This window comes from Heptranchias perlo, chromosome 3 (genome assembly GCF_035084215.1).
Source record: "Heptranchias perlo isolate sHepPer1 chromosome 3, sHepPer1.hap1, whole genome shotgun sequence".
NCBI classification, from domain to species: Eukaryota; Metazoa; Chordata; class Chondrichthyes; order Hexanchiformes; family Hexanchidae; genus Heptranchias; species Heptranchias perlo.
Window position 1 is genome coordinate 71,138,926 of NC_090327.1, and position 25,658 is coordinate 71,164,583.

At 45.7% G+C, this 25,658-nt stretch overlaps 1 protein-coding gene across 1 annotated transcript in view; it reads left to right on the top strand.

The window, feature by feature from the left end:
* LOC137306481 (sodium/potassium-transporting ATPase subunit beta-1-interacting protein 2-like) overlaps positions 1-15,713 on the top strand; it is a 186,437-nt gene extending 170,724 nt beyond the window's left edge. Inside the window, exons 3-4 of the mRNA XM_067975744.1 lie at positions 4,306-4,366; positions 15,628-15,713. Of these exons, the coding sequence (XP_067831845.1) occupies positions 4,306-4,366; positions 15,628-15,713 (147 nt within the window). The remainder of the gene's footprint in view (positions 1-4,305; positions 4,367-15,627) is intronic.
* Positions 15,714-25,658: the final 9,945 nt, after the last annotated feature.

A 25,658-nucleotide genomic window follows, 5' to 3' on the forward strand; every position in this document is an offset into this window, starting at 1 on the left:
CAGACAGTCACTCAGAACGCTGTGGCTGCAGGGACAGATGCAATAGGAGTTCCAGGCATGACATCCTACGCACATATACTGCTCTGCAAACCAGAACACAGGAGTTCAGACCTGTGTCAGCACAGATCTTAGTGGTTACAAAAGCCCCTCCGTGCCCTCCCTGAGGCTCTGCACTCTTTCACCCAAATTATCAAAGCTGGCCTTGACAGCTTCTTGCCCTTTGATGCCCAGTCATCCAGAGCAGCTGCTTGTGCAGGTGCTAAGCTTGCTCATATTGTGCCCTCAGAGATTACTTTCTGAATTCTGAAGGATGGTAGGTATCACCTCCTCTGCACGCTGCTCCCACACTTCTCTAACAGAAATTGTGTATGATGAAAAGTATGCTGAGATTTGCTGTTTGCCAACTATTATATTTTCAAGCATGTTTTCGGCATCAACCCGACAATGTGGAAAATCGCCCAGGTATGTCCTATCCACAAAAAGTAGGACAAATCCAATCTGGCCAATTACCACTCCATCAGTCTACTCTCAATCATCAACAAAGTGACGGAAGGTGTCGTTAACAGTGCTATCAAGCGGCACTTACTGACCAATAACCCGCTCACGGATGCCCAGTTTGGGTTCCGCCAGGACCACTCGGCTCTAGACCTCATTACAGCCTTGGTCCAAACATAGACAAAAGAGCTTATTTCCAGAGATGAGGTGAGAGTGACTGTCCTTGACATCAAGGCAGCATTTGACTGAGTGTGGCACCAAGGAGCCCTAGTAAAATTGAAGTCAATGGGAATCAGGAGGAAAACTCTCCAGTGGCTGGAGTCATACCTAACACAATGGAAGATGGTAGTGGTTGTTGGAGGCCAATCATCTCAGCCTCAGGACATTGCTGCAGGAGTTTCTCAGGGCAGAGTCCTAGGCCCAACCATCATCAGCTGCTTCATCAATGACCTTCCCTCCATCATAAGGTCAGAAATGGGGATGTTTGCTGATGATTGCACAGTGGTCAGTTCCATTCACAACCCCTCAGATAATGAAGCAGTCCGTGCCCGCATGCAGCAAGACCTGGACAACATCCAGGCTTGGGCTGATAAATGGCAAGTAACATTCGCGCCAGACAAGCACCATGCAAAGACCATCTCCAACAAGAGAGAGTCCAACCACCTCCCCATGACATTTAAAAATATTACCATCGCCGAAACCCCCACCATCAACATCCTGGGGGTCATTATTGTCCAGAAACTTAACTGAACCAGCCACATAAATACTGTGGCTACAAGAGCAGGTCAGAGACTGGTTATTCTGCGGTGAGTGACTCACCTCCAGACTCCCCAAAGCCTTTCCACCATCTACAAGGAACACGTCAGGAGTGTGATGGAATACTCTCCATTTGCCTGGATGAGTGCAGCTCCAACAACACTCAAGAAGCTCGAAACCATCCAGGACAAATAAGCCGGCTTGATTGGCACCCCATCCACCACCCTAAACATTCACTCCCTTCACCACCGGCGCAACATGGCTGCAGTGTGTACCATCCACAGGATGCACTGTAGCAACTCGCCAAGGCTTCTTCAACAGTACCTCCCAAACCTGTGACCTCTACCACCTAGAAGGATAAGGGCAGCAGGCACATGGGAACAACACCACCTGTATGTTCCTCTCCAAGTCACACACCATCCCAAATTGGAAATATATCGTGATGTGGAGATGCCGGTGATGGACTGGGGTGGACAAATGTAAGGAATCTTACAATACCAGGTTATGGTCCAACAGTTTTATTTGAAAATCATAAGCTTTCGGAGGCTTTCTCTTTCGTCAGGTATATCGCCGTTCCTTCATCGTCACAGGGTCAAGATCCTGGAACTCCCTACCTAACAGGACTGTGGGAGAACCTTCACCACACAGACTGCAGTGGTTCAAGAAGGCGGCTCACCACCACCTTCTCTGCAATCATCAGCAAACATACCCATTTCTGACCTTATGATGGAGGAAGGTCATTGATGAAGCAGCTGAAGATGGTTGGGCCTAGGACACTGCCTTGAGGAACTCCTGCAGCAATGTCCTAGGGCTGAGATGATTGGCCTCCAACAAGCACTACCATCTTCCTTTGTGGTAGGTATGACTCCAGCCACTGGATAGTTTTTGTTCTTATTCCCATTGACTTCAATTTTACAAGGGCTCCTTGGTGCTACATTCGGTCAAATGCTGCCTTGATGTCAAGGGCAGTTACTTACACTTCACCTCTGGAATTCAGCTCTTTTGTCCATGTTTGGACCTAGGCTGTAATGCAGTCTGGAGCCGAGTGGTCCTGGCGGAACCCAAACTGAGCATCGGTGAGCAGGTTATTAGTGAGTAAGTGCCGCTTGATAGCACTGTTGACGACGACACCTTCCATCACTTTGATGATGATTGAGAGTAGACTGATGGGGCGGTAATTGGCTGGATTGGATATGTCCCGCTTTTTGTGGACAGGACATACCTGGGCAATTTTCCACATTGTCGGGTAGATGCCAGTGTTGTAGCTGTACTTGAACAGCTTGGCTAGAGGCACGGCTAGTTCTGGAGCACAAGTTTCAGCAGTACAGTCGGGATGTTGTTGGGACCCATAGCCTTTGCTGTATTCAGTGCACTCAGCCGTTTCTTGCTATCACGTGGAGTGAATTGAATTGGCTGAAGACTGGCTTCTATGATGGTGGAGGGATTAGGAGGAGGCTGAGATGGATCATCCACTCGGCACTTCTGCCTAGAACTATACGGTGTAGAATTGAGAGTACAATTATACAGTGTAAAATTGAGGCTACAACTACACAGTGTAGAATTGAGCCTACAACTGCACAGTGTAGAATTGAGCGTACAGCTACACAGTATAGAATTGAGTATACCACGATACAGTGTAGAATTAAGCCTACAGCTACCTAGTGTAGAATTGAGTATACCACGATACAGTGTAGAATTAAGCCTACAGCTACCTAGTGTAGAATTGAGTATACCACGATACAGTGTAGAATTAAGCCTACAGCTACCTAGTGTAGAATTGAGTATACCACGATACGGTGTAGAATTAAGCCTACAGCTACCTAGTGTAGAATTGAGTATATCACGATACGGTGTAGAATTGAGCCTACAACTGCACAGTGTAGAATTGAGTATATCACGATACGGTGTAGAATTGAGCCTACAACTACACAGCGTAGAATTGAGTATATCACGATACGGTGTAGAATTAAGCCTACAGCTACCTAGTGTAGAATTGAGTATACCACGATACGGTGTAGAATTGAGCCTACAACTATACGGCATAGAATTGAGTATATCACGATACGGTGTAGAATTGAGCCTACAACTACACAGCGTAGAATTGAGTATATCACGATACGGTGTAGAATTAAGCCTACAGCTACCTAGTGTAGAATTGAGTATACCACGATACGGTGTAGAATTGAGCCTACAACTATACGGCATAGAATTGAGTATATCACGATACGGTGTAGAATTGAGCCTACAACTACACAGTGTAGAATTGAGGCTACAACCATACGCTGTAGAATTGAGCGTATAACTGCACAGTGTAGAAATGAGCATACAAATATACAGTGTATAATTGAGCCTACAACTATGTAGTGTAGAAATGAGCCTACAACTATACGGTGTAGAATTGAGGCTACAAGTATATGGAGCAGAATTGAGAGTACAATTGTAGTGTGGAATTGCACATATAACCACACAGTTCAGAATTGAGCCTATAATTGCACAGTGTAGAATTGAGCCTACAACTACACAGTGTAGAAAAGGAAAAGAGTAAGTAAAGTGAGCGATGGTCCCCTAGTGAGTGAGTCTGGGGAATTAATAATGGAGAATAAGGAAATGGCTGATGAATTGAACAGATATTCTGCATCTGAATTGTGTTTTTGGAGTCGTTTGATTGCTGCTTTACTCACTGTGTCTGTGTCAGCAAATATTGGTTTGTATTTCATAAAAACCGTTCCAGAAGACTAGGTGGCATATTTTACTAAAACATGATACCTTCATCTCGTGGAGATATATTAGATGAAGATTTCAAAGTGCCCTAAGCGAAGTGTAATTTAGAGTGGAAATACAGTATTGGCATTAAAATATCCTGAATTCACAACAACTAAAGTTAAAAGGGGGGAAAATGGGAAAAGCACCAACACATCCTGAAATAAACTCAATCTTAAATAATAAGAATGGAGGGTCTAGCTAATTCTAGTCCAAGGATTGTAGGATAGATATGTTGAAAACTACTTCAAACAGTGTATAACACTGGATTCTCTTTGTCTCTTCTCCCCACAGCTCATTGGTTTTGTCTATGCCTGCTATGTGATCAGCGTTTTCACTGAGGAAGAGGACAGCTGTAAGTACTGAAACACATCCGTCTCTGGATCACTCCAGGGTGAGACATGACCTTTGCAATAATGACTAATTTATCATATATTCGCACTACATCTCAGCAGGGATGCATCAAAGTAATGAGAATTTTTATTAGACAGTACCTCTTTATTGGCTTTGCCAAACTGATGTCACAACTAGTAATATTATGTAAGATGTGTCAGATTTTATTTATTCAGATTGAAGTAGGGATAAAAATAAGTCATAGCTACCAGCCATCTTGTTTTCTCATAGAGTCATATACTCGCAAAACATTAGTCGCAAGAGCTGAGGAAAACAAAGCTTTCTTGTTCAAGATGCCCAATTCAATTCCCGTTCTGTGTGAGTCACCTTATCTTAGTTAGGTAGAGTTAGAAATGTTGCAATTGACCACAATGCACCTGAGCTAGGCATGGTTCATATTCTTGCCAGCTATTCGTTCTGGTTGGAATACAGCCAAACAAACGTGCATACTGTTTCATTGTGGAAAAAAACATCGTCAGCGGGGTCGTAAGTAGGCTGTAGTGGATTAGCTGCTCATTATACACCCTCCTGATTGACTTCAATGGAAAGGTATAATGGGCGGTTGATCTGCTACTGCCTGTTTTGCTGCCCTGGTGACACATTTCATTCATTCAACAAGACATTACTGCACAAAACAAAAAAAAGCCATGCTGATCAATAGTTTCCCTTGCCGTGAATGGGGATCGGAAATGTACTGGTGACCAGAGGGTTCGTCTCTCTAGCAGTTGAAAGTCCAGCTCAGTAACTCCCCAAAGCAGAAAAAGAATTCCTAAAATATGCAGGCAGACTTGAGGAATAAGTAAAAGTTTTTCAGGTAGTAAGCACCTTAAATGAATCACTTCCAGTGAACAGGTCAGTTCCTGAGAAGGTTAATGCATCATTTATCTGCGTGTAAGTTGTACCAACAAAAATGGGGGCATAAATGATTAGAATTGTGATGCCTTACACTATACATGTCATTTGTATGTACGTGTGAGTGAAAGTGTCAGGATGTGGTTGATGGTCCCTCCCGCCTGGGCTGGAAATTTCCGTGGGAAGAAAAATGGGAATAACTGGTGGAAATGGCTCTTATCTAAAATTCTAACCCTGAAAATTTTTGTGGTACCAGCATTATGCTTCTATCTCGCCAAATCCAATGCAGATGTCTGGCTCCATAATATCTATAGTGGTGTGTGTCTGCAAGTGTGTATTTCTTACTACCCTGCTTCCACTTGGTGCAAGTGTGTGATCTGTGCACTCTTAAACCCAATCTTGTGCTTCTGTCAAAGTTCTACCTGAGTGGGAGGGCTGCGTGAGCTGCCGCATTCCAAATGGAGCCCTTTGGGGCTGAGGTGGCCCTCATATCACGACAGCTAAGTTCTGCAGCAAGTTGCACCTCTGGCCTGCTGCATTGGTGGCCTGGCCCTGTGCCTTTCTTCAGGCATTGGAGGGTGCTGGCAAGAGAGCATACATGTGCTGCTGTCCTGAGAAATAGCACCATTATCCATGTACGCTTCTGTCATGCCACTAGTACCAGGCATTGGCTCTGCACAGTCACTGATCTATGTAAAAGCATGCCTAATAGTATCAGTGAATCCCTGCTGCGCGGGTACCTATAACTAGTCACAAGGCCCATCGAAGCCAGAAGAGGCAGCCCTTTCCAATGTGACACCCAGGCCTCTATGGTCACAGTGCGAGCATCTATGAAGATCACAGACAGCTGTTAATGCATTGCTACAGATGTCCCTAGGGCTGCCACACATTGAGTACTGGCTTGCGATGTTGTACTGCACCTGTTGGTGGTGGAATCCAGCACCTGACACGCCATCGGCAGCACATTCTCTAATATGACCATCGATGTCTGCACCAAGGTTTGATCCTCTGCCAGAATCATTCTTTTCAAACGCAGGATCAATGAGCTGCAGATCCCCAATCTTTTTAGTTGAGAGGCAACACCTCCTGACTCTCCGTCCAGCAATGTCTTCCTGCTCATATGCCACCATGAACTATTCCAACTCACCCATTGCACTCTCCTCTAACTTTCCTGGAGTGGATGTCTCTCAGCTAATGCTTGGGAGAGACAAGGTGAGTGACAGTGTGCTGTGAAGTGCTGACAGTGCCAGATGCCGAGGACTTGTGTTGTCTTCTGGCAGCACATCTAAAGAAGAAAATGAGGAAGAGAAGTTAGTGTGGTTAACTGAGCAGCGGTGATCACATGCCGCTTTCAGTAGAAGGGCTTCATGATATTTTCTCACAAAGTCAATGTGATTTATTTGACCTTTCCCATGTCTCAGCAAACACTAACTAAACACTGTGTTCATTCTTGCCATTTCAGCCTTCTTATTTTCTTAATTTTCATTTGTTCAATAAGATGAGTTAACAAGAAAACCTCCTTCCTATTCTAAATCAATGATGTGCCCTCATCCCAACGTCAGAAGATTATTCCTTAGTGTAACCATTCGCAACCCCTCAGATAATGAAGCAGTCCGTGCCCGTATGCAGCAAGACCTGGACAACATCCAGGCTTGGGCTGATAAGTGGCAAATAACATTCGCGCCAGACAAGTGCCAGGCAATGACATCTCCAACAAGAGAGAGTCTAACCACCTCCCCTTGACACTCAACGGCATTACAATCACCGAATCCCCCACCATCAACATCCTGGGGGTCACCATTGACCAGAGACTTAACTGGACCAGCCACATAAATACTGTGGCTACCAGAGCAGGTCAGAGGCTGGGTATTCTGCGGCGAGTGACTCACCTCCTGACTCCCCAAAGCCTTTTCACCATCTACAAGGCACAAGTCAGGAGTGTGATGGAATACTCTCCACTTGCCTGGATGAGTGCAGCTCCAACAACACTCAAGAAGCTCGACACCATCCAGGATAATGCAGCCCACTTGATTGGCACTCCATCCACCATCCTAAACATTCACTCCCTTCACCACCGGCGCACTCTGGCTGCAGTGTGTACCATCTACAGGATGCACTGCAGCAACTCGCCAAGGCTTCTTCGACAGCACCTCCCAAACCCGTGATCTCTACCACCTAGAAGGACAAGGGCGGCAGGCACATGGGAACAACACCACCTGCACGTTCCCCTCCAAGTCACACACCATCCCGACTTGGAAATATATCGCCATTCCTTCATCGTGGCTGGGTCAAAATCCTGGAATTCCCTACCTAGCAGCACCATGGGAGAACCTTCACCACACGGATTGCAGTGGTTCAAGAAGGCGGCTCACCACCACCTTCTCAAGGGCAATTAGGGATGGGCAATAAATACTGGCCTTGCCAGTGACACCCATATCCCATGAAAGAATGAAAAAAAATCAACTTGGAGTTAATGGGAACACACACTTAAGGGGATCAATTTCTTCCCCATACATTCTACGGCACTTGGTTAATGGCAAGAATTGGACAAGGGAATAGATTTATTCAGGTATATTCATTTAAGATGCCTTCTTAGTTTATGGTGGATTGTGATTCATAACATAATGTAATAAAATTTAATGCGCAGAATAGTTTTGGAAACGATTGGGTTTTTGTTCACACTGATACTCAAAATAAAGATTTTATTTCATGGAAACTCATACTACAGTTTTATATCAGGTACCAAATACAGGAAATCCAATTAGTGTGTACATTGAGGTACATTTGCTGGTTCAGCTTGTAATACAATATGTGGCACTTTAGGTTTCTCTGATGGATCATCACATTAAAACAACAATGTACACAACCAGCAGGAATTGACAGTTGATGTAGAAATATCACAGAGTCCACAAGGGAAAATTGACAAATTCTCAGAGCTAAATCAGATCCTCCACTGAGACTGCACCTCGGGGTTTCATTTCACTCCCTTCCTGTCCTGATGTATATGACCATAGTGTTCCTGGATGTTAGCTGAAGGTTAACTGCATCTCAGAATTCCTTAAAGTAAATCAGATTTATTTTCTATGTAAGCACTGTATTTTAAGCTATTACATAAAAATGAATGTAATCGGATGATTTGTAGTCCAAGATGTGAACTTTAAAAAAAAGTCAAACTGAGCTCTTAAAAAGCAAGACTCATATAAAGCTATTGCACATTTACTTTGTACATTAGTATCATACCCAGATTAAAATTTACACCCACTGAAATCCAACCCAATAGAGTTATTATTAAATTAAGCAGTCACTGGATATTTTCTTAACCTACTTTTTAAAGTTATTTTCTCCTCCCTCTGTCTCTCTCTACCACATTTCATTTCCCAACAGGGAAGGCAGAAATAACTTGCTCCAAGGCTTCTACTGACAAGTTTTCTGGCCTTCTGATTACAAAAAAATTGCCTGTAGTTAATTCTTTTGTTGCGCTTTCCAATTTCCGGATGTTTTTGTTAAATGTGAGAAGGTGCAATAAATGCATTGGTCGCCTTCAGGGAGCAGACCTTGCTCAGACTTAGAGGCAAGTGGTGGAAAATGTGTAGAAACCACAACAAAATGTCCCATGGGTAGCTAACCAGCAAGTTCTGGATGGTTAATGACCTTGTCTATGTTGTTAAGTAAGTGCCTGCTGCTTTGTTTAAGGGAGGCAATGAATGTAATTGACATCAATTTAAATAGTAATGTCTTGTCAAACGACTCCTAAGAAACAACTAATTCAAAGTCTCCAGCTACACTTGTGCATAGAAAACTTTACAAGCTATTGGGTTGTAATTGATAGCTCAACCAGTTGAAGGCACACAATTGGTTCCTGGGAACCAGTGAACATTAATTAGCACATAATTGGTTGTGCATTGGAGCTATAACTCTTTGCTGCCCACCCTCGATGTTATCACCTATAACACGTGTGATATTGAATCTTATAAGTATGTGTTCTAGGGTGTCTCACATAATTGAATACCATGAAGCTAATTACAGGCCAAGCTCATGTAGGGAGAATAGATACAAGGGTGAAATACCGCAGCTCTGCTGGCCCTGTAGATCTGTACCCCAGCAAGAGTCATCACCTACAGGAAGAATAAAGACTATAAAAAACACTTATAACAACCACAACCTAATTATAGATCACTTTTTTATATTTCCCCTCCTGTCTCTGCCAATTTTCTTCCTTTGCATTCTCCTGTCTCTTGTGGTATGGTTCTATGGGCACCAGTGACCACTTTCCTTCTGATACCTTGCCTAAGTGTCATTTTTCATGTGTGAGCCTAGACAGTGGTTGTCAGAATGGTCGACTGTGGAAGGTATCACAGCAGATCCCAATCTCCTCACCTGACACCCATACACGTGCATTTTCCAGCAGGAGTCACTGGATGGAGATCAGGAGCGAAAATCTAGGCTGATTTTCACCTCTCTAACCCAGGAGTGCTGAAGCAAATTTTAATATCCTTACATTGCCCAGCTGAGATCAGTTAACTCCACACAAACAGGGATTCTTGGTCTGTATGGCTCAGCTGCTCACTTCCTCCATGACCACAACTCCCCTGCTTGCTGTAGGATTGGGATATCCACACTAGTTGTATAGTATCCTCTCACTACACACAGCCACAGGAATAACTCCATTTAATCCATTGTTGTATACAATTAGCTCGGCTCAGTTAGTGACACTTTTGCTTTTCAGTTGGAAGATTTTGGCTGCAAGCTTCCCTCCAGCATTGAGGGGGGTCATTTTAACTTATGGGGATAGTATCAATGGGGCGATATTGGATCGGCCCCCCATTATACACCTCTCCTGATTGTTGCCTTCATTGACTTCAAATATTTCTTCAATATAACTTCGAATAAATTCCTATGTCCACATTTAAAGTGGAAACTGCCAGACCATTCACAACCTTGCCATCCTATTTGACCCTAAGCTGAGCTTCCGACCCCATATCCACACTATCACCAAGACCACCTACTACCACCTCCGTAACATCACTCGTCTCCGCCCCTGCCTCTGTTCATCTGTCACTGAAACCCTCATCCATGCCTTTGTTATCTCTAGACTCGACTATTCCAATGCTTTCTTGGCCGGCTTCCCATCTTCCACTCTCCATAAACTTGAGCTCATCCAAAACCCATCTGCCTGTATCCTAACTCGCACCAAGTCCTGTTCACCCATCAACTCTGCGCTCGCTGACCTACATTGGCTCCTGGTCCGGGAACGCCTCGATTTTAAAATTCTCAAATCCATCCATGGCCTCGCCCCTCCCTATCTCTGTAACGTCCTCTAGCCTGACAATCCTTCGAGATCTCTGTGTTCCACCAATTCTTACCTCTTGCACATCCCCAATTTCAATTGCTCCACCATTGGTGGCCATGCCTTCAGCTGCCAAGGCCCTAAGCTCTGGAATTCCCTCCCTAGACCTCTCCGTCTCTCTACCTCTTTCTCCTCCTTTAAGATGCTCCTTCAAACCTGCTTCTTTGACCAAGCATTTGGTCACCAAATATCTTCTTATGTAGCTTGTTGTCAAATTTTGTTTGCAATCACTCCTGTGAAGCGCCTTGGGACATTTTACTACGTTAAAGGCGCTATATAAATGCAAGTTGTTGTTGTATGTAGACTTATCACACTGTAATTGCACTCTCCGTCAGTGGAGGTGCCGCAGCACATTAGGAATATAGGAATTTATAATGATATATATCCAGACATCCTTAGATTCAGGAGTGGTGCCAGAGGACTGGAGAATTGCAAGTGTTACACCCTTGTTCAAAACAGGGTGTAAAGATAAACTATAGACCAGTCAGTTTAACCTCGGTGGTGGGGAAACTTGGAAACGATAATCCGGGACAGAATTAACAGTCACTTGAATGAGTGTAGATTGATTAGAGAAAGCCAGCACAGATTTGTTAAAGGAAAATCATGTTTAACCAACTTGATGGAGTTTTTGATTAGGTAACAGAGAGGGTAGATGAGGGCAATGCAGTTGATGTGGTCTATATGGATTTTCAAAAACGTTTGATAAAGTGCTGCATGGTAGGCTTGCTATTAAGATTGCAGCCCATGGAATAAAGGGGGCAATAGCAACATGGATACAGAATTGGCTAAATGACAGGAAACAGAGAGTAGTGGTGAACGGTTGTTTTTCGGACTGGAGGGAGGTGTGCAGTGGTGTTCGCCAGGGGTTGGTGCTGGGACCACTACTTTTCTTGATATATATTAATGACATGGACTTGGGAGTACAGGGCACAATTTCAAAATTTGCGGATGACACAAACTTGGAAGGGTAGTGAACAGTGAGGAGGATAATGATAGACTTCAAGAGGATATAGGCACACTGGTGGCATGGGCGGACACGTGGCAGATGAAGTTTAACACGGAAAAATGCGAGGTGATGCATTTCGGTAGGAAAAATGAGAGGCAATATAAACTAGAGGGCACAATTCTAAAAGGGGTGGAGGAACAGAGGGATCTGGGGGTATATGTGCATAAATCGTTGAAGGTGGCAGGGCAGGTTGAGAAAGCGGTTAAAAAAGCATACGGGATCCTGGGCGTTTTTAATAGAGGCATAGAGTACAAAAGCAAGGAAGTCACGATGAACACTGGTTCCGCCACAGCTGGAGTATTGTGTCCAGTTCTGGGCACCGCACTTTAGGAAAGATGTGAAGGCCTTAGAGAGGGTACAGAGGAGATTTACTAGAATGATTCCAGGGATGAGGGACTTAAATTACGTGGATAGACTAGAGAAGCTGGGATTGTTCTCCTTGGAACAGAGAATGTTGCGAGGAGATTTGATAGAGGTATTCAAAATCATGAAGGGTCCAGACAGAGTAGATAGGGAGAAACTGTTCCCATTGACGGAAGGGTCAGGAACCAGAGGATATAGATTTAAGGTGATTGGCAAAAGAACCAAAGGTGATATGAAGAAAAACTTTTTTATACAGCGAGTGGTTGGGATCTGGAATGCACTGCCCGAGGGAGTGGTGGAGGCAGATTCAATCATGGCCTTCAAAAGGGAACTGGATAAGTACTTGAAACGAAAAAAATGTGCAGAGCTACAGGGATAGGGCGGGGGAGTGGGACTAGCTAGATTGCTCATGCATAGGGCCGGCGCGGACTTAATGGGCCGAATGGCCTCCTTCCGTGCTGTAATCTTCTATGATTCTATGAAAAATATGGACAGAATATAGGAATTTAAAATGGAGACTGAATTATGTCTGCAGGCCCTGGTCCAATTATCCCCCGCACTATAACCCCAATTCACCTAAAACTTGGTTTTGATTCACCATGTGCAATGCCATAGGAGATTGATATATAAAAAATTCATATGAAATCTAATAGTATTATTAAGTTTAATAACATTTTGTTTTAATATTTAGTCACATGAATTTAGATTTGAGGTTGGGATCAGATCAGCCATGATCTTATTGAATGGCGGAGCAGGCTTGAGGGGCCGATTAGCCTACTCCTGCTCCTATTTCTTATGTTCTTATATACCAAATTTAGTTCTGCTTCAACCCATCAAATGGAGCAAAGTTTGTTATGAAATGCTGTGAAATATACTGTTATTCAACACAACATACATAACTGTCACATGTTCATTGAAGCAAAGCTTTAGTTGGTATATCCCTTTACTCATTGTGACACTTGCATACAGTGTTTGTTCATGCTTTACTTATTAATGCATTGAACTGGATTTCGTATTTCAACAGTGAAAAGCACAAATAAAATGACTGCAACTTGAAGTACTTCCCTACAGGCCTGTAATATTGGGTTCCTATGTCTGTTCTTAATGGTTATGCTTAGCCTTTAAACAAACATGGGAGGACATATTTTTACTGTACTATTTAAATAGGTAACTCAACTCTTTAAGCTATAAGTGGGCCCTATACCAGCAGTGATATAGTACTTTTAACATAATAAAAAGTCACAAATTGCTTCAGAGAGGCAAAAATACCTAGAAACTGAGCAATGGTAGGATAAAGGCTTTTTGAAGGAAGAGAGAGAAAGCAAGATGGAGGGGTTTAGGGACAACATTCCAGAGTGTGGGGCCGAGGTGGATGAAGGCTCTGTGGCTGAAGGGTGAGCTAGTGGTGGGGGCAAAGCAAATGAAGAGCATTGGTGGGTAGGGAGGGGAGGTGGTACATGCAGGAACAGAGCTGAAGGAGTCAGCAGAGGCATGGAGGGAAGAGGCTGTGATAGGCCTTAAAGACAAGGACAAAAATATTGAAATCGGTGTTTTGGAGGTTGGCGAAAACAGGAATCATAGGGGAACAGGATTTAATGCAGTATAGAGCTGTAGCATCTCCTTTTACATAGAGGGGCAGTTGTTAGATAACATTTTAAAAATATTTGTATCACATCTCAAAAAACCACCAGCCTAGACTGAGAATGTCTCCATTTTCAGACAGCTCTAATGGTCCTAGGTGAAATAAAGTTGGACAGTCTCAATCTATTTTCCTGTAGCTGTTAGTCCACTGCACACAACTGCCTAGTTTGACATTAATTGCTATTAAATTGGGACTCTTACTCAAGAGACACTTAGGAAGCAGAAATGTTACATTGGTGAAGCAATGGTTACTTTGGGCAGATAATTGGGATAGTGTAGAGGGAGTTTTTCTACTTCTAACCCATAGCCTAGAAAATTGTGGCCGTGTTTAATTGCAGAATTTGAGCAAATAGTGCCACCCCATGAAATGTGCTCCATCCTCCCTATCTTGCCTCTCAATACCTCTTCCAGCTCCTACCAGATGCTGCTGCTGTGGGAATAGAAATCTGCTGAACACTTTCAATGGGAATTCTTGACCTTGCAATAGTAACAAGCAGCAGAGTGAATTCCTCTGGAGCGGTAAATCAATCAAGACTGACTCTGTGAAATGGAGGGGAACCAAAACAATGCCCATAACTTAGGTAAACTTGAGGGGTAATGTTCCAACTTGGCAGGAAGCTCCTTCCCCCAGTAGCACTTATCAGAAATTTGGGCATGCAAAGTTGGAAAATTGCTCCTTTTAAAGAAAGAAAGACTTGCATTTATATAGTGCCTTTCATGGCCTCAGGATGTCTCAAAGCGCTTTACAGCCAATGAAGTACTTTTGAAGTGCAGTCACCGTTGTAATGTAGGAAATGCGGCAGCCAATGTGTGCATAGCAAGGTCCCATAAGAAAGTAAGAACATAAGAAATAGGAACAGGAGTAGGCCATACAGCCCCTTGAACCTGCTCCACCATTCAATCAGATCATGGCTGATCTCCAACCTCAACTGCACTTTCCTGCCCGATCCCCATATCTCTTGATTCCCTTAGAGTCCAAAAATCTATCTACCTCAGCCTTGAATATACTCAACAACTCAGCATCCACAGCCCTCTGCGGTAGAGAATGCCAAAGATTCACAACCCTCTGAGTGAAGAAATTCCTCCTCATCTCAGTCTTAAATGGCCGACCCCTTATCCTGAGACTATGCCCTCTAGTTCTAGACTCTAGACATCCCACAATGATGACTAGATAAATCTGTTTTTACGTGTTGGTTGAAGGATAAATTTTGGCCAGGACACCGGGGAGAACTCCCCTGCACTTCTTCAAAATAGTGCCGTGGGATCTTTTATGTCTACCTGAGAGGGCAGACGAGACCTCAATTTAATGTCTCATTCGAAAGACGGTACCTCCGACTGTGCAGCACTCCCTCAGTACTGCACTGGGAATGTCACTATTTTATGCTGAAGTCACTAGAGTGGGAGATTTGATTCTAAGAACAGAAAACTATTCCATTCTCCATTCTCCATCATTGACATCTTTTATCTTGAACTTTGGCTTTAAAAAAAGTACATAACTTCTCCACCATCCCAAACATAGGCTAGAAATTTCTGCTACCAATATTAGTGGATGATCAGATAATGAGTTCCTCTGTCTGCTATTTTAACGGAGGCATTAACCCATTTAAAATAAACAAGGAGTTAAACTGGCAAAAGGAAAGTTCAGAATTGATTTTAGAAATCATTTAATCACACAACAAATGATTAATAACTGGAATGATTTTCCAGATAGAGTAGTGGAGACAAAGCTTGGGAATCATTCAAGATGCAGTTAGTGCTGTTATGGGAAGATAGTAGGTTCCTACGGAAAGATAAGTTAGCTCTACCTCATCTTTGTGAAAGGGGTTAAAGCATCTATTAAAATAGCAAACCGAGGAATATTGGGCCAACAATGTGATTTTTTTTTGTTAAATGTTTGCATTTTTATTTCTGTTTAATATTTATCAGTTTATATCTGTTTTCTGTGGCTTTATTCATTTCATTTTTTTTCATTTGTGAATCTGTGTATTTATTGGTGGTTGTGTTGTGGTTTCAGTTGATTTCATAGGTGGACTTGATTCATACTCCTACCACGCTCCCCAGAAACCCTCCCATGTACAGTTAACGCCTGTTTACCTGTAAGTAAGGTTTGGTGTTTTAATGTAACAATACTAATCCACTGGAATAGAAACTAAATTAACAATAAAAAACTACCCTCATTGCTTGCTGTGCAATTTTAATACTTATCATTTAAGCATAATCACAGTCATTCTACTACAGTTGAACCTTATAAATACAAACTCATGGGGTGCACAAAAATAATCCTTATTGCAGGTTAATTTATTGATGGTCACACTCTTATCTTATTGATGGAGTTTCAGACAGGGCTGAGGAAAAACCATGTGCTATAGGAAGGAATGTGTAGTAGTTGAGTTCATTATAACAAGGTTCTGTTGTATGTAGGTGCTGTATGCTGCTCCCTATACTGCTGTTTTAAATATATACCAGCGATTGCTTGCATTGGTACGTGCTTGAAGAAACACACAGGGCTCAGTACTAATATGCTAATACTTTAAGCCAATAGCAGAAACTTAAAATATATGATCTATATTCTTAAAACATTTCAAATTTAGCAACTCTAATCGTAAGTTACAACAGCCATAGTAGTTAAAATGAAGATGGAAATCTTGCATTATTATTGTTTTAGGCTCTTAATGAATCATTAATGCCACTGTCCTATTATCCTGTGTAGTACTGTGCTCACTCTGATGTCACCACCATAACACAGAAAGACTATAGTGTGGCTGATAATGGGAAGTGGAAATGTTCACATTGGTGCTTTATTTGAAGCCACTCTTAGCTTGGAGGGCTAAAGCATATTATTGGTGGAGAGTAAAGGGAATTATGCTAACCCAAGTTAAATCTGACTTAACCAATAGGGGTGATTTTAACCCTCCTCGGCTGGCAGGAACTGGGTGGTGTGCTGTTAAAATTGCTTCAGAGTCCTTACCACCCCATTCCTGCTGCTTTCCCACTGACCACCATTTTAACTATGCACCTTTTTTAGTTGGCCAAGGCACCTGCCAGAGATGGGTGGGGGGGTCTCATGAATGCATGCAAATTGGGGTCCTATAATGTCATTAGGACCTCAACATGATTTTAATGCAAAATTGCAGAAGTCCCGCCCAATGCCCAACAACTAGTAAAACCGAGCAGGATTGGTTTCTCAGGGCCACTCGAAGCACTATTTAAAGGGGCAGTCACCTACAGGCAATTGGATCATAGGGATCCATGTGCCATTGCACTGTTTGGATTGCCAGTAGACTTTTCAGCTTCCAGATTGCTTCCTTCTGCGTTTTTCTGAGATACTTACCTTGAATACGCTCTCACAGCTTATCATGGATGCCATTATAGCCACTTTGATTTGGATGGAGGAAGAGGGGAATCAAGAGGAGCAGCGGCAGCCTCAGCAAACAGCAGGTGGGCCTATGAGAACAAAGCAGGTGAGGGGGCTGTTTGTAGGAGGCCTTACCCAGACCAGAGGGCCTATAGGCCAAGAGTTACTTTTCTGGATCTATCTGAGGAGCAGTGCATCAGGAGGTTGTGCTTCTCCAGGCAGGCTGTTACAGACATCTGCACCCTCTTGTAACAGGGCCTGCTGCCTGCTGCACCAGACGGCCATGCTTTGCAAGTGGCTGTCAAAGTCACCACAGCCCTTAACTTCTTTGACACTGGCTTATTCCAGGCTGACGCAGGGGACATCTGCATATCCCAATCTGCAATGCACAGCTGCATAAAGCAGCTCACCAATGCCCTGTTGGCCAGTACATCACTTTTCCCATTGATGGCAACAGGAGTGAGCCCAGTAATTTGCAGCAGTGGTTGGTTTCCCTCGCATCCAGGGCATTATTGACTGCGCACTTGTTGCCATCAGGCACCAAAATATCAGCCAGCAGCCTTTGTAAATAGGAAGGGCCACCACTCAATTAATGTGCAACTCATCTCCAATCACAGAAACAGGATAATGCAAGTTTGTGTAAAGCTCCCTGGCAGCTGTCACAATGCTTTTATCCTGCAATATTCAATTATCTCTCCAGTATTCAACCCTTCCAGTAATGTGACAGGATGCCTGCTGGGGGATGCCTACATATATGGCTCATGACACCCTCCACAACCCCACCACACCTGAACAACATAGGTTTAATAAGAGCCATGGGACCATTAGATCATAATTGAGCACACCAAAGGGCTCCTCATAGTTTCGGGTGTCTCGACAGGTCTGGGGGCTCCCTACAAAATGCCCCACAAAGAATCTCCCACGTCATAGTGGTGTGCTGCATCCTGCACAACCTTGTCATCCAAAGAGGCCTGTATTTGGAGGAAGTTTACTAACTCTATTACTCCTACAAGGTGCTCCCCTAGTGGCCTCAGCAAAGCTGGATGGGGAGGTAATGAATGGAAAGCCAAGTGTCCAGAATTTGATGAGGAAGTAGTCCTGAAAGGAATTGCTGGTTCTGCAAGGGCTACAATGTGAGAAGAGAATGCTGTTAGTATCTGGTGTGAGGACAGCAAAGGAAGAGGTGAAACTATGAGGAGCCCTTTGGTGTGCTCAATTATGATTTAATGGTCCCATGGCTCTTATTAAACCTATGTTGTTCAGGCGTGGTGGGGTTGTGGAGGGTGTCATGAGCCATGTATGTAGGAGGAATCTCTTGTCCCCCAGCAGGCATCCTGTCACGTTACTGGAAGGGTTGAATACTGGGGAGATAATTGAATTTCAAAGAGAAATGGAGTTGGTCCAGTGTGTCCTTGGTGGTGAAAGATGTGATGGAGAGGAGGGAATTATTGAAAGTGCTGGGGGATGGGGTGAAAGGACTGTTGGCAGGTGTTAGTGAGAGAAATGGAAAGATGAAGAGCTGTACTCACATCTGCTGCTCTTGTAAGGTTACTGAACCTCTTCCTACATTAAACCCTGGTCCTAGAGGTGGTGCTCCAGGGATTGACATGCTCAGCCACCTCTGTCCAGGTGTGCTGGATATCAGTCCTGATTATTTTCCTTTGAGTGTTGTGGGGAACAGTATTTCCCTCTTTGCCCTGAAATCCTCCGCTAGGTCCTCCATGGATGCATCAGAAAACCTGGGAGCAGTATTCCAACTCATTTCTGAGATTCACCTTCTTAGAATCAGAGAAAATTTACGGCACAGAAACATAGAAAATAGGAGCAAGAGCAGGCCATTCGGGCCTTCGGGCCCACTCCGCCATTCAAAATGATCGTCCAACTCAGTACCCTGTTCCTGCTTTTTCCCCATATCCCTTGATCCTTTTAGCATCAAGAAATATATCTGTCTTCTTCTTGAATACATCTAATGACTTGGCCTCCACTGCCTTCTGTGGTAGAGAATTCCATAGGTTCACCACCCTCTGGGTGAAGAAATTTCTCATCTCGGTTCTAAATGGCATACCCGTATCCTGATGCTGTGACCCCTGGTTCTGGACTCCCCAGCCATCGGGAACATCCTCCCTGCATCTAGTCTGTCTAGTCCTGTTAGAATTTTATATGTTTCGATGAGATCACCTCTCATTTTTCTAAACTCTAGTGAATAAAGGCCTAGTCGACCCAATCTCTCCTCATACCTCAGTCCTGCCATCCCAGGAATCAGTCTGTTAAACCTTTGTTGCACTCCCTCCATGGCAAGGACATCCTTCCTCAGATAAGGAGACCAAAACTGTACACAATACTCCAGATATGGTCTCACCAAGGCCCTGCATAACTGCAGTAAGACATCCCTGCTCCTGTACTCCAATCCTCTTGCAATGAAGGCCAACATACCATTCGCCTTCCCAACTGCTTGCTGCACCTGAATGCTCGCTTTCAGCAACTGGTGTACAAGGGCACCCAGGTCTCATTGCACCTCCCCTTTTCCCAATCTATCACCATTCAGATAATAATCTGCCTTTCTGTTTTTACAACCAAAATGGATAACCTCACATTTTTCCACGTTATACTGCATCTGCCATGTTCTTGCCCACTCACCCAACTTGTCAAAATCACATTGGAGCCTCTTTGCATCCTCCTCACAGCTCACATTCCACCCCAGCTTTGTGTCGTCTGCAAACTTGGAAATGTTACATTTAGTTCCTTCATCCAAATCATTGATATATATTGTGAATAGCTGGGGCCCAAGCAATGATCCCTACGGTACCCGACTAGTCACTGCCTGCCACCTGGAAAAAGACCCATTTATTCCTACTCTCTGTTTCCTGTCTGTCAACCAATTCTCAATCCATGCCAGTATATTACCCCCAATCCCATGTGCTTTAATTTTGCACACTAACCTCTTGTGTGGGACCTTATCAAAAGCCTTCTGAAAATCCAAATACACCACATCCACTGGTTCTCCCCTATCTATTCTAGAGGGTTCAAGAACTAGAGGACATTGATTTAAGCTGATTGGCGGTAGGATCAGAGGGGACATGAGGAAAAACTTTTTTACCCAGAAGGTGATGGGTGTATGGAATTCGCTGCCCGAATTGGTGGTAGAGGCAGGGACCCTCAACTCTTTTAAAAAGTACCTGGACCTGCACCTAAAGTGCTGTAAGCTGCAGGGCTACGGACCGGTTGCTGGAAGGTGGGGTTAGAATGGGCACCTGGTTGTTCTTCGAGCCGGTGCGGACACAATGGGCCGAATGGCCCCCTTCTGTGCTGTATCTTTTCTGTGGTTCTATGGTTCTATGGCCACTTCTCCTCCAGGAATGCCCCACCTTGAAGAAGTTCTGTTGTTCTCTCCAACGGGATTTCCGTTTGTCTCTTTTACCTTGTTCACTTTCATTGCTTTCTGTTTCCTTTCTCATGTTTGATCCGGTTTCTTCTAAAACTCGCTTTCACAACCACATCTCTTTCCTCAGCAACAGTCTCCGGCTCCGACTTCTTCCACATGGTTTCCAATTTAAATTCCACTCTTCATGTTTCGGATCCACCCGTGATTACAGATATCTCCATGATATTCAGCATTCCTCGAACCACTGCTCTCGCCACTTCCTGAGAGCTATGCTCAACGCCATGTGCTGCTACATGCACACTCTCGTCCTCTCTCTTCAACAGCACCGACTCACTCTACTTCAGAGTTTTCCTGTTTCACAGTTCCATTTCATCCTTCGCCACATCCGGCGCTTTAACAAAAAACTTTTTGTCTTCGTTTTAGGTGTCAAGGACCGCAAACTTCAACAACTCTTAGATACCAACACCCCTCTTGATTCTTCTTTCCCTTCACCTTCCTCTGACCCCATCCCTCCTTCCAATCTCACTCTTTGTCCTGTTTTCACTATCCCGTCTGACATTCCCCCCTCTGACCCTAAACGATCAGTCCTCATCCCCCACCTCAATGAATTTCAAGCTTGTCACGATGCTGAGCTCTTCTTCCATCGCCTTCACCTCCGCGCCACTTTATCGGCCAGGACTCTTCCCCCCGCACAGCGGACTCTTTCTCCCGTCTTCAGAATTCTCATTTCACCTGGACCCCTCCCTCTGGCCTCTTACCCTCTCTTGATCCTTTCATTGGGAACTGCCGACGTGACATCGGCCATCTCAATTTCTCTGCTCCCCTCACTTACTCTAATCTACCTCCCTCTGAACTCGCAGCATTCCGTTGTTTCATGTCCAACTCTGACATTGTCATTAAACCTGCTGACAAGGGCAATGCTGTTGTTGTTTGGCGAACAGACCTCTTCCTTGCGGAGGCTGAACGCCAACTCAATGACACCTCCTCCTACCTCCCCCTGGACCGTGACCCCACTGCTGAACATCAAGCCATCGTTTCCCAGACCATCGCTGACCTCATCTCCTCTGGCGATCTTCCTTCCATGGCGTCCAACCTCATAGTCCCCCAACCCCGCACAGCCCACTTCTACCCCCTTCCCAAGATCCACAAACAGGACTGCCCTGGGTGACCCATCGTTTCAGCCTGTTCTTGCCCCAGAGAACTTATTTCCTCCTACCTTGACTCTATTTTCTCTTCTCTTGTCCAGTCTCTTCCGACCTACATCTGTGACTCTTCTGAAGCCCTCTGCCACTTTAACAGTTTCCAGTTCCCCGGCCCTAACCGTTTCTTTTTCACCATGGACGTCCAGTCCCTCTACACCTCCATCCCCCATCAGGACGGCCTGCAGGCCCTCCACTTCTTCCTTGAATGGAGGCCCAACCAGTCCCCATCCACCACCACCCTCCTCCACCTGGCTGAACTTAGTCTTACATTGAACAACTTCTCCTTTGACTCCACTCACTTCCTCCAAATAAAAGGTGTCGCCATGGGAACCCCAGCTATGCCTGCCTTTTTGTGGGATACGTGGAACATTCCTTGTTCCAGTCCTACTCAGATCCCCTCCCTCACCTCTTTCTCCGATACACTGACGACTGTATCGGTGCCATTTCCTACTCTCGCCCCGAACTGGAAATTTCATCAACTTTGCTTCCAATTTCCACCCTTTCTTGCCTTCACATGGTCCATCTCCAACTCTTCCCTTCCCTTCCTCGACTTCTCTATCTCCATTTCTGGGGATAGGCTGTCAACCAATATCTATTATAAGCCCACCAACTCGCACAACTACCTTGATTACACTTCCTCCCACCCCGCTTCCCATGAGGACTCTATTCCCTTCTCCCAGTTTCTCCGTCTCCGTCGCATCTGTTCTGACGATACCACCTTCTGCACCAATGCTTCTGATATGTCTTCCTTTTTCCTCAACCTAGGATTCCCCTTCACTGTAGTTGACAGGGCCCTCGACTGTATCTGTCCTATTTCCCGCACTTCTGCCCTCACCCCTTCCCTTTCCTCCCATGATAGGGTCCCCCTTGTCCTCACCTTCCACCCCACCAGCCTCCACAATCAACGTATCATCCTCCGCCATTTCCGCCACCTCCAGCACAATTCCATCACCAAACTCATCTTCCCCTCCCCTTTCAGCATTCCGAAGGGACCGCTCCCTCTGCGACACTCTGGTCCACTCTTCCATCATCCACAACACCTACTCTCCTCCCCACGGTACCTTCCTGTGCGAGCGCAGGAGATGCAACAGTAGGGAACCCGGAAATGGGGCGGGTTGGAGCCGGGCTCCGGACCTGCCCTGGGAATCCCCGATTTTCGTAGCCCCACCCGCCACGAACGCACCCGATTGCGGGTGCTAAAATCGAGCCCCATCACCTCCTCTCTTCCCACCGTCCAGGGCCCCAAACACTCCTTCCAGGTGAGGCAGTGGTTTACTTGTACTTCTTTCAATTTAGCATACTGTATCCGCTGTACACAATGCGTTCTCCTCTACACTGGGGAGACCAAACGCAGACTTGTGATCGCTTTGCTGAACACCTCCGCTCTGTCCGCAAGTGTGACCCTGACCTGCCGGTTGCTTGCCATTTTAATTCCCCTTCCTACTCCCACGTTGACCTCTCTGTCCTCGGCCTCTTACACTGTTCCAATGAAGCTCAATGTAAGCTCAAGGAACAGCACCTCAACTTTCGTTTAGACACTTTACAACCTTCCAGACTCAACATTGATTTCAATAATTTCAGATCATAACCATGCTCCCATTTTTTCGGTACCCAGGTGCTGGTGATGGTTCTGCTGTTGCCATTTACAGCAACTCCTGATCAATCATTTGTTTCCTAACCTGTCCCATTACCACCTTCCTCTCCTTGCACCATCATCCCTTTTGTCATTTAATCACTCCTGCCCTCTACCCTATCACAGACCTTCCCTTTTGTTCTTTACTCCCCACCCTCCCTCCCCCCCCCACCCTTTCCCGGGCTCTGTACTTGCTTAATAACTTTAACTCTAACATCTTCCAGTTCTGACGAAAGGTCTTCAACCTGAAACCTTGGGCTCTAGTTTCGCACCCGCGATCGGGTGCGTTCGTAGCGGGGGGGGCTACGAAAATCGGGGATTCCCGGAGCGGGTCCGGAGCCCGGCTCCTACCCGCCCCATTTCCGGGTTCCCCACTGATACGCTCACATACGGGCGCAGCCCCCGCATGTGGGGCTCCCGCCGGCAATTAAAGCCAGCGGGGTGCCACTTAAAGTAATTGAACAGGTACTTCATGTTGCTTACAGACCTGATTGACCTGATATTTTAGCAGGGATGGGATTTTGCAACTGACTGGGACTGTTTCCCGTACTGGGGGAAACACTCCCAGTTCAAATGGACGTGTTGCAGCCATCAGCCTGTGGCAGCTGCAAAGGTCCATTTGACAGTGGGGGGGGGGAGACCCTCACTCACTGCAGGAGGCCACTCTGTCACTGTAGACAAAGTTTGGCCTCCACCACCCTCCTCCTAACAATAAAATTCACCAACTTGCACACTTACCCCGGTGTCCAGACACATGTACCTACCTTGCGGACCCCCTCAGATGTACATCTTCCGGATGGGGGCCGCCGTAACTGTAGTCATGACCTCCTCGGAGGGCGAACAGCATCACCAGCCCCGCCGGCCATGCCGTCCACCTCTGACACGTGGAGCTCCACAACACAGTGCTGTGACACATCCACCTGTACTGCAGGAGGGAGGGCTACCGCAGAGAGAGATGCGTCGCAGAGGGCACTACCCTCGCCACAGGGTCCACAGACCGAGGCTCAGCTTCCTGGACCTCTCTGAGCAGCAGTGCACACGGAGGCTCAGAGTCACTCGACATGTAGTCGTGGACATCTGCAGCCTCCTTCATGCCGAGCTGCTCCCGGTTGTCCCGAGCACCAACTTCTTACCTGTCGCTGTCAAAGTCACCACTGCCCTCAATAACTTCTCCTCCGCATCCTTCCAGGGTGTCACCGGGGACATCGCCGGTGTCTCTCAGTCGTCTGCACAAAAGGCCGGCGAGGAACGTGATGCTGTTCGCCCTCCGAGGAGGTCATGACTGCAGCTACGGCGGCCCCCATCCTGCAAATACACCTACACCCACTCTGCAGTGACACAGTGGGTGGCATCAGTTGTGGGTCTTCATTGTGATCCTCAGGAAATGGCATTATTGGACAAACCAGACAAGATTCGCAAAGACGTGACAGTAGTGGTGCCAATATAATATATAATGTGAGTTGATCAGAAATTAAATATAAGTAAAAACCATGACAAACCCTCAAACACCCTTGTGCATCCCCTTCATGCTCACGACACGTTTGCCTTATGCTTCCTACTGCACATATGTGATGCATGCCCTGTGGCTGCAGCACAGGTAGTGGCAAGTTGAGTGAGGCTGACCGTGAAAGAGATGCATGAGAGGGTGAGTATGGGATAGAGCCATGAGATTGTATGAGGATTGGGTTGAGTGGTAGTGGCGGGATGAGTACTGGCGAGGTGAGTAGGTGCAGGTAATATGAGGATGAGCTTTGAGTGGGTGTGAGTAGTGTTGGCTGTGCAGAAGGAGATGTGGGGTGGGGACGGTGATGTGGCAGACGGAGTGTAGGGGAATGAGTAAGTGTACTCACTCTGGCTGACCTACTTAGGTCATTGCAGCGCCTCCTGCACTGTATGCAGGTGCGCGTTATGTTGGTGGTGCAGGTGACCTCCTCTGCCACCTCGAGCCAGGCCTTCTTGGTGGCAGAGGCAGGCCGCTTTCTCCAGCCCGCCGGGGGGAAGATCTCTGTCCTCCCCCTCCTCCACACCCCATCCAATAAGAGCTGGAGTGAGGCATCATTAACCTGGGAGCAGCCTTCCCCCTGGGCTGCTCCATGCTGTAATTTTTGCTATTTCTTGCAGCATCAGTCAGTGGAGGACTGCCCCTTTAAATAGAGCTCCTCCCGCTGACAGTCCTTATTGCGCATGCGCAGTCCGCCAGCTGCGCAGCTTAGCAGCGGGGAACCTGGAAGACCAGGTAAGTGGCTGCAATTAGCCTGCAATTGCGCACGAGGCAGACTGATTTTACCGGGCGCGTTACCCACACGCCCAATTGACCCCCCACCACGAACCCGCCGCCCTGGTAATATCGGGCCCCTTAACTCTGTTTCTTTCTCCACGGATGCTGCCTCACTTGCTGAACTTTTCCAGCATTTTCTGTTTTTATTGGAAGACGTGGTCTTGCACCAATAAGGATGGGCATTGGCTGTAGTGT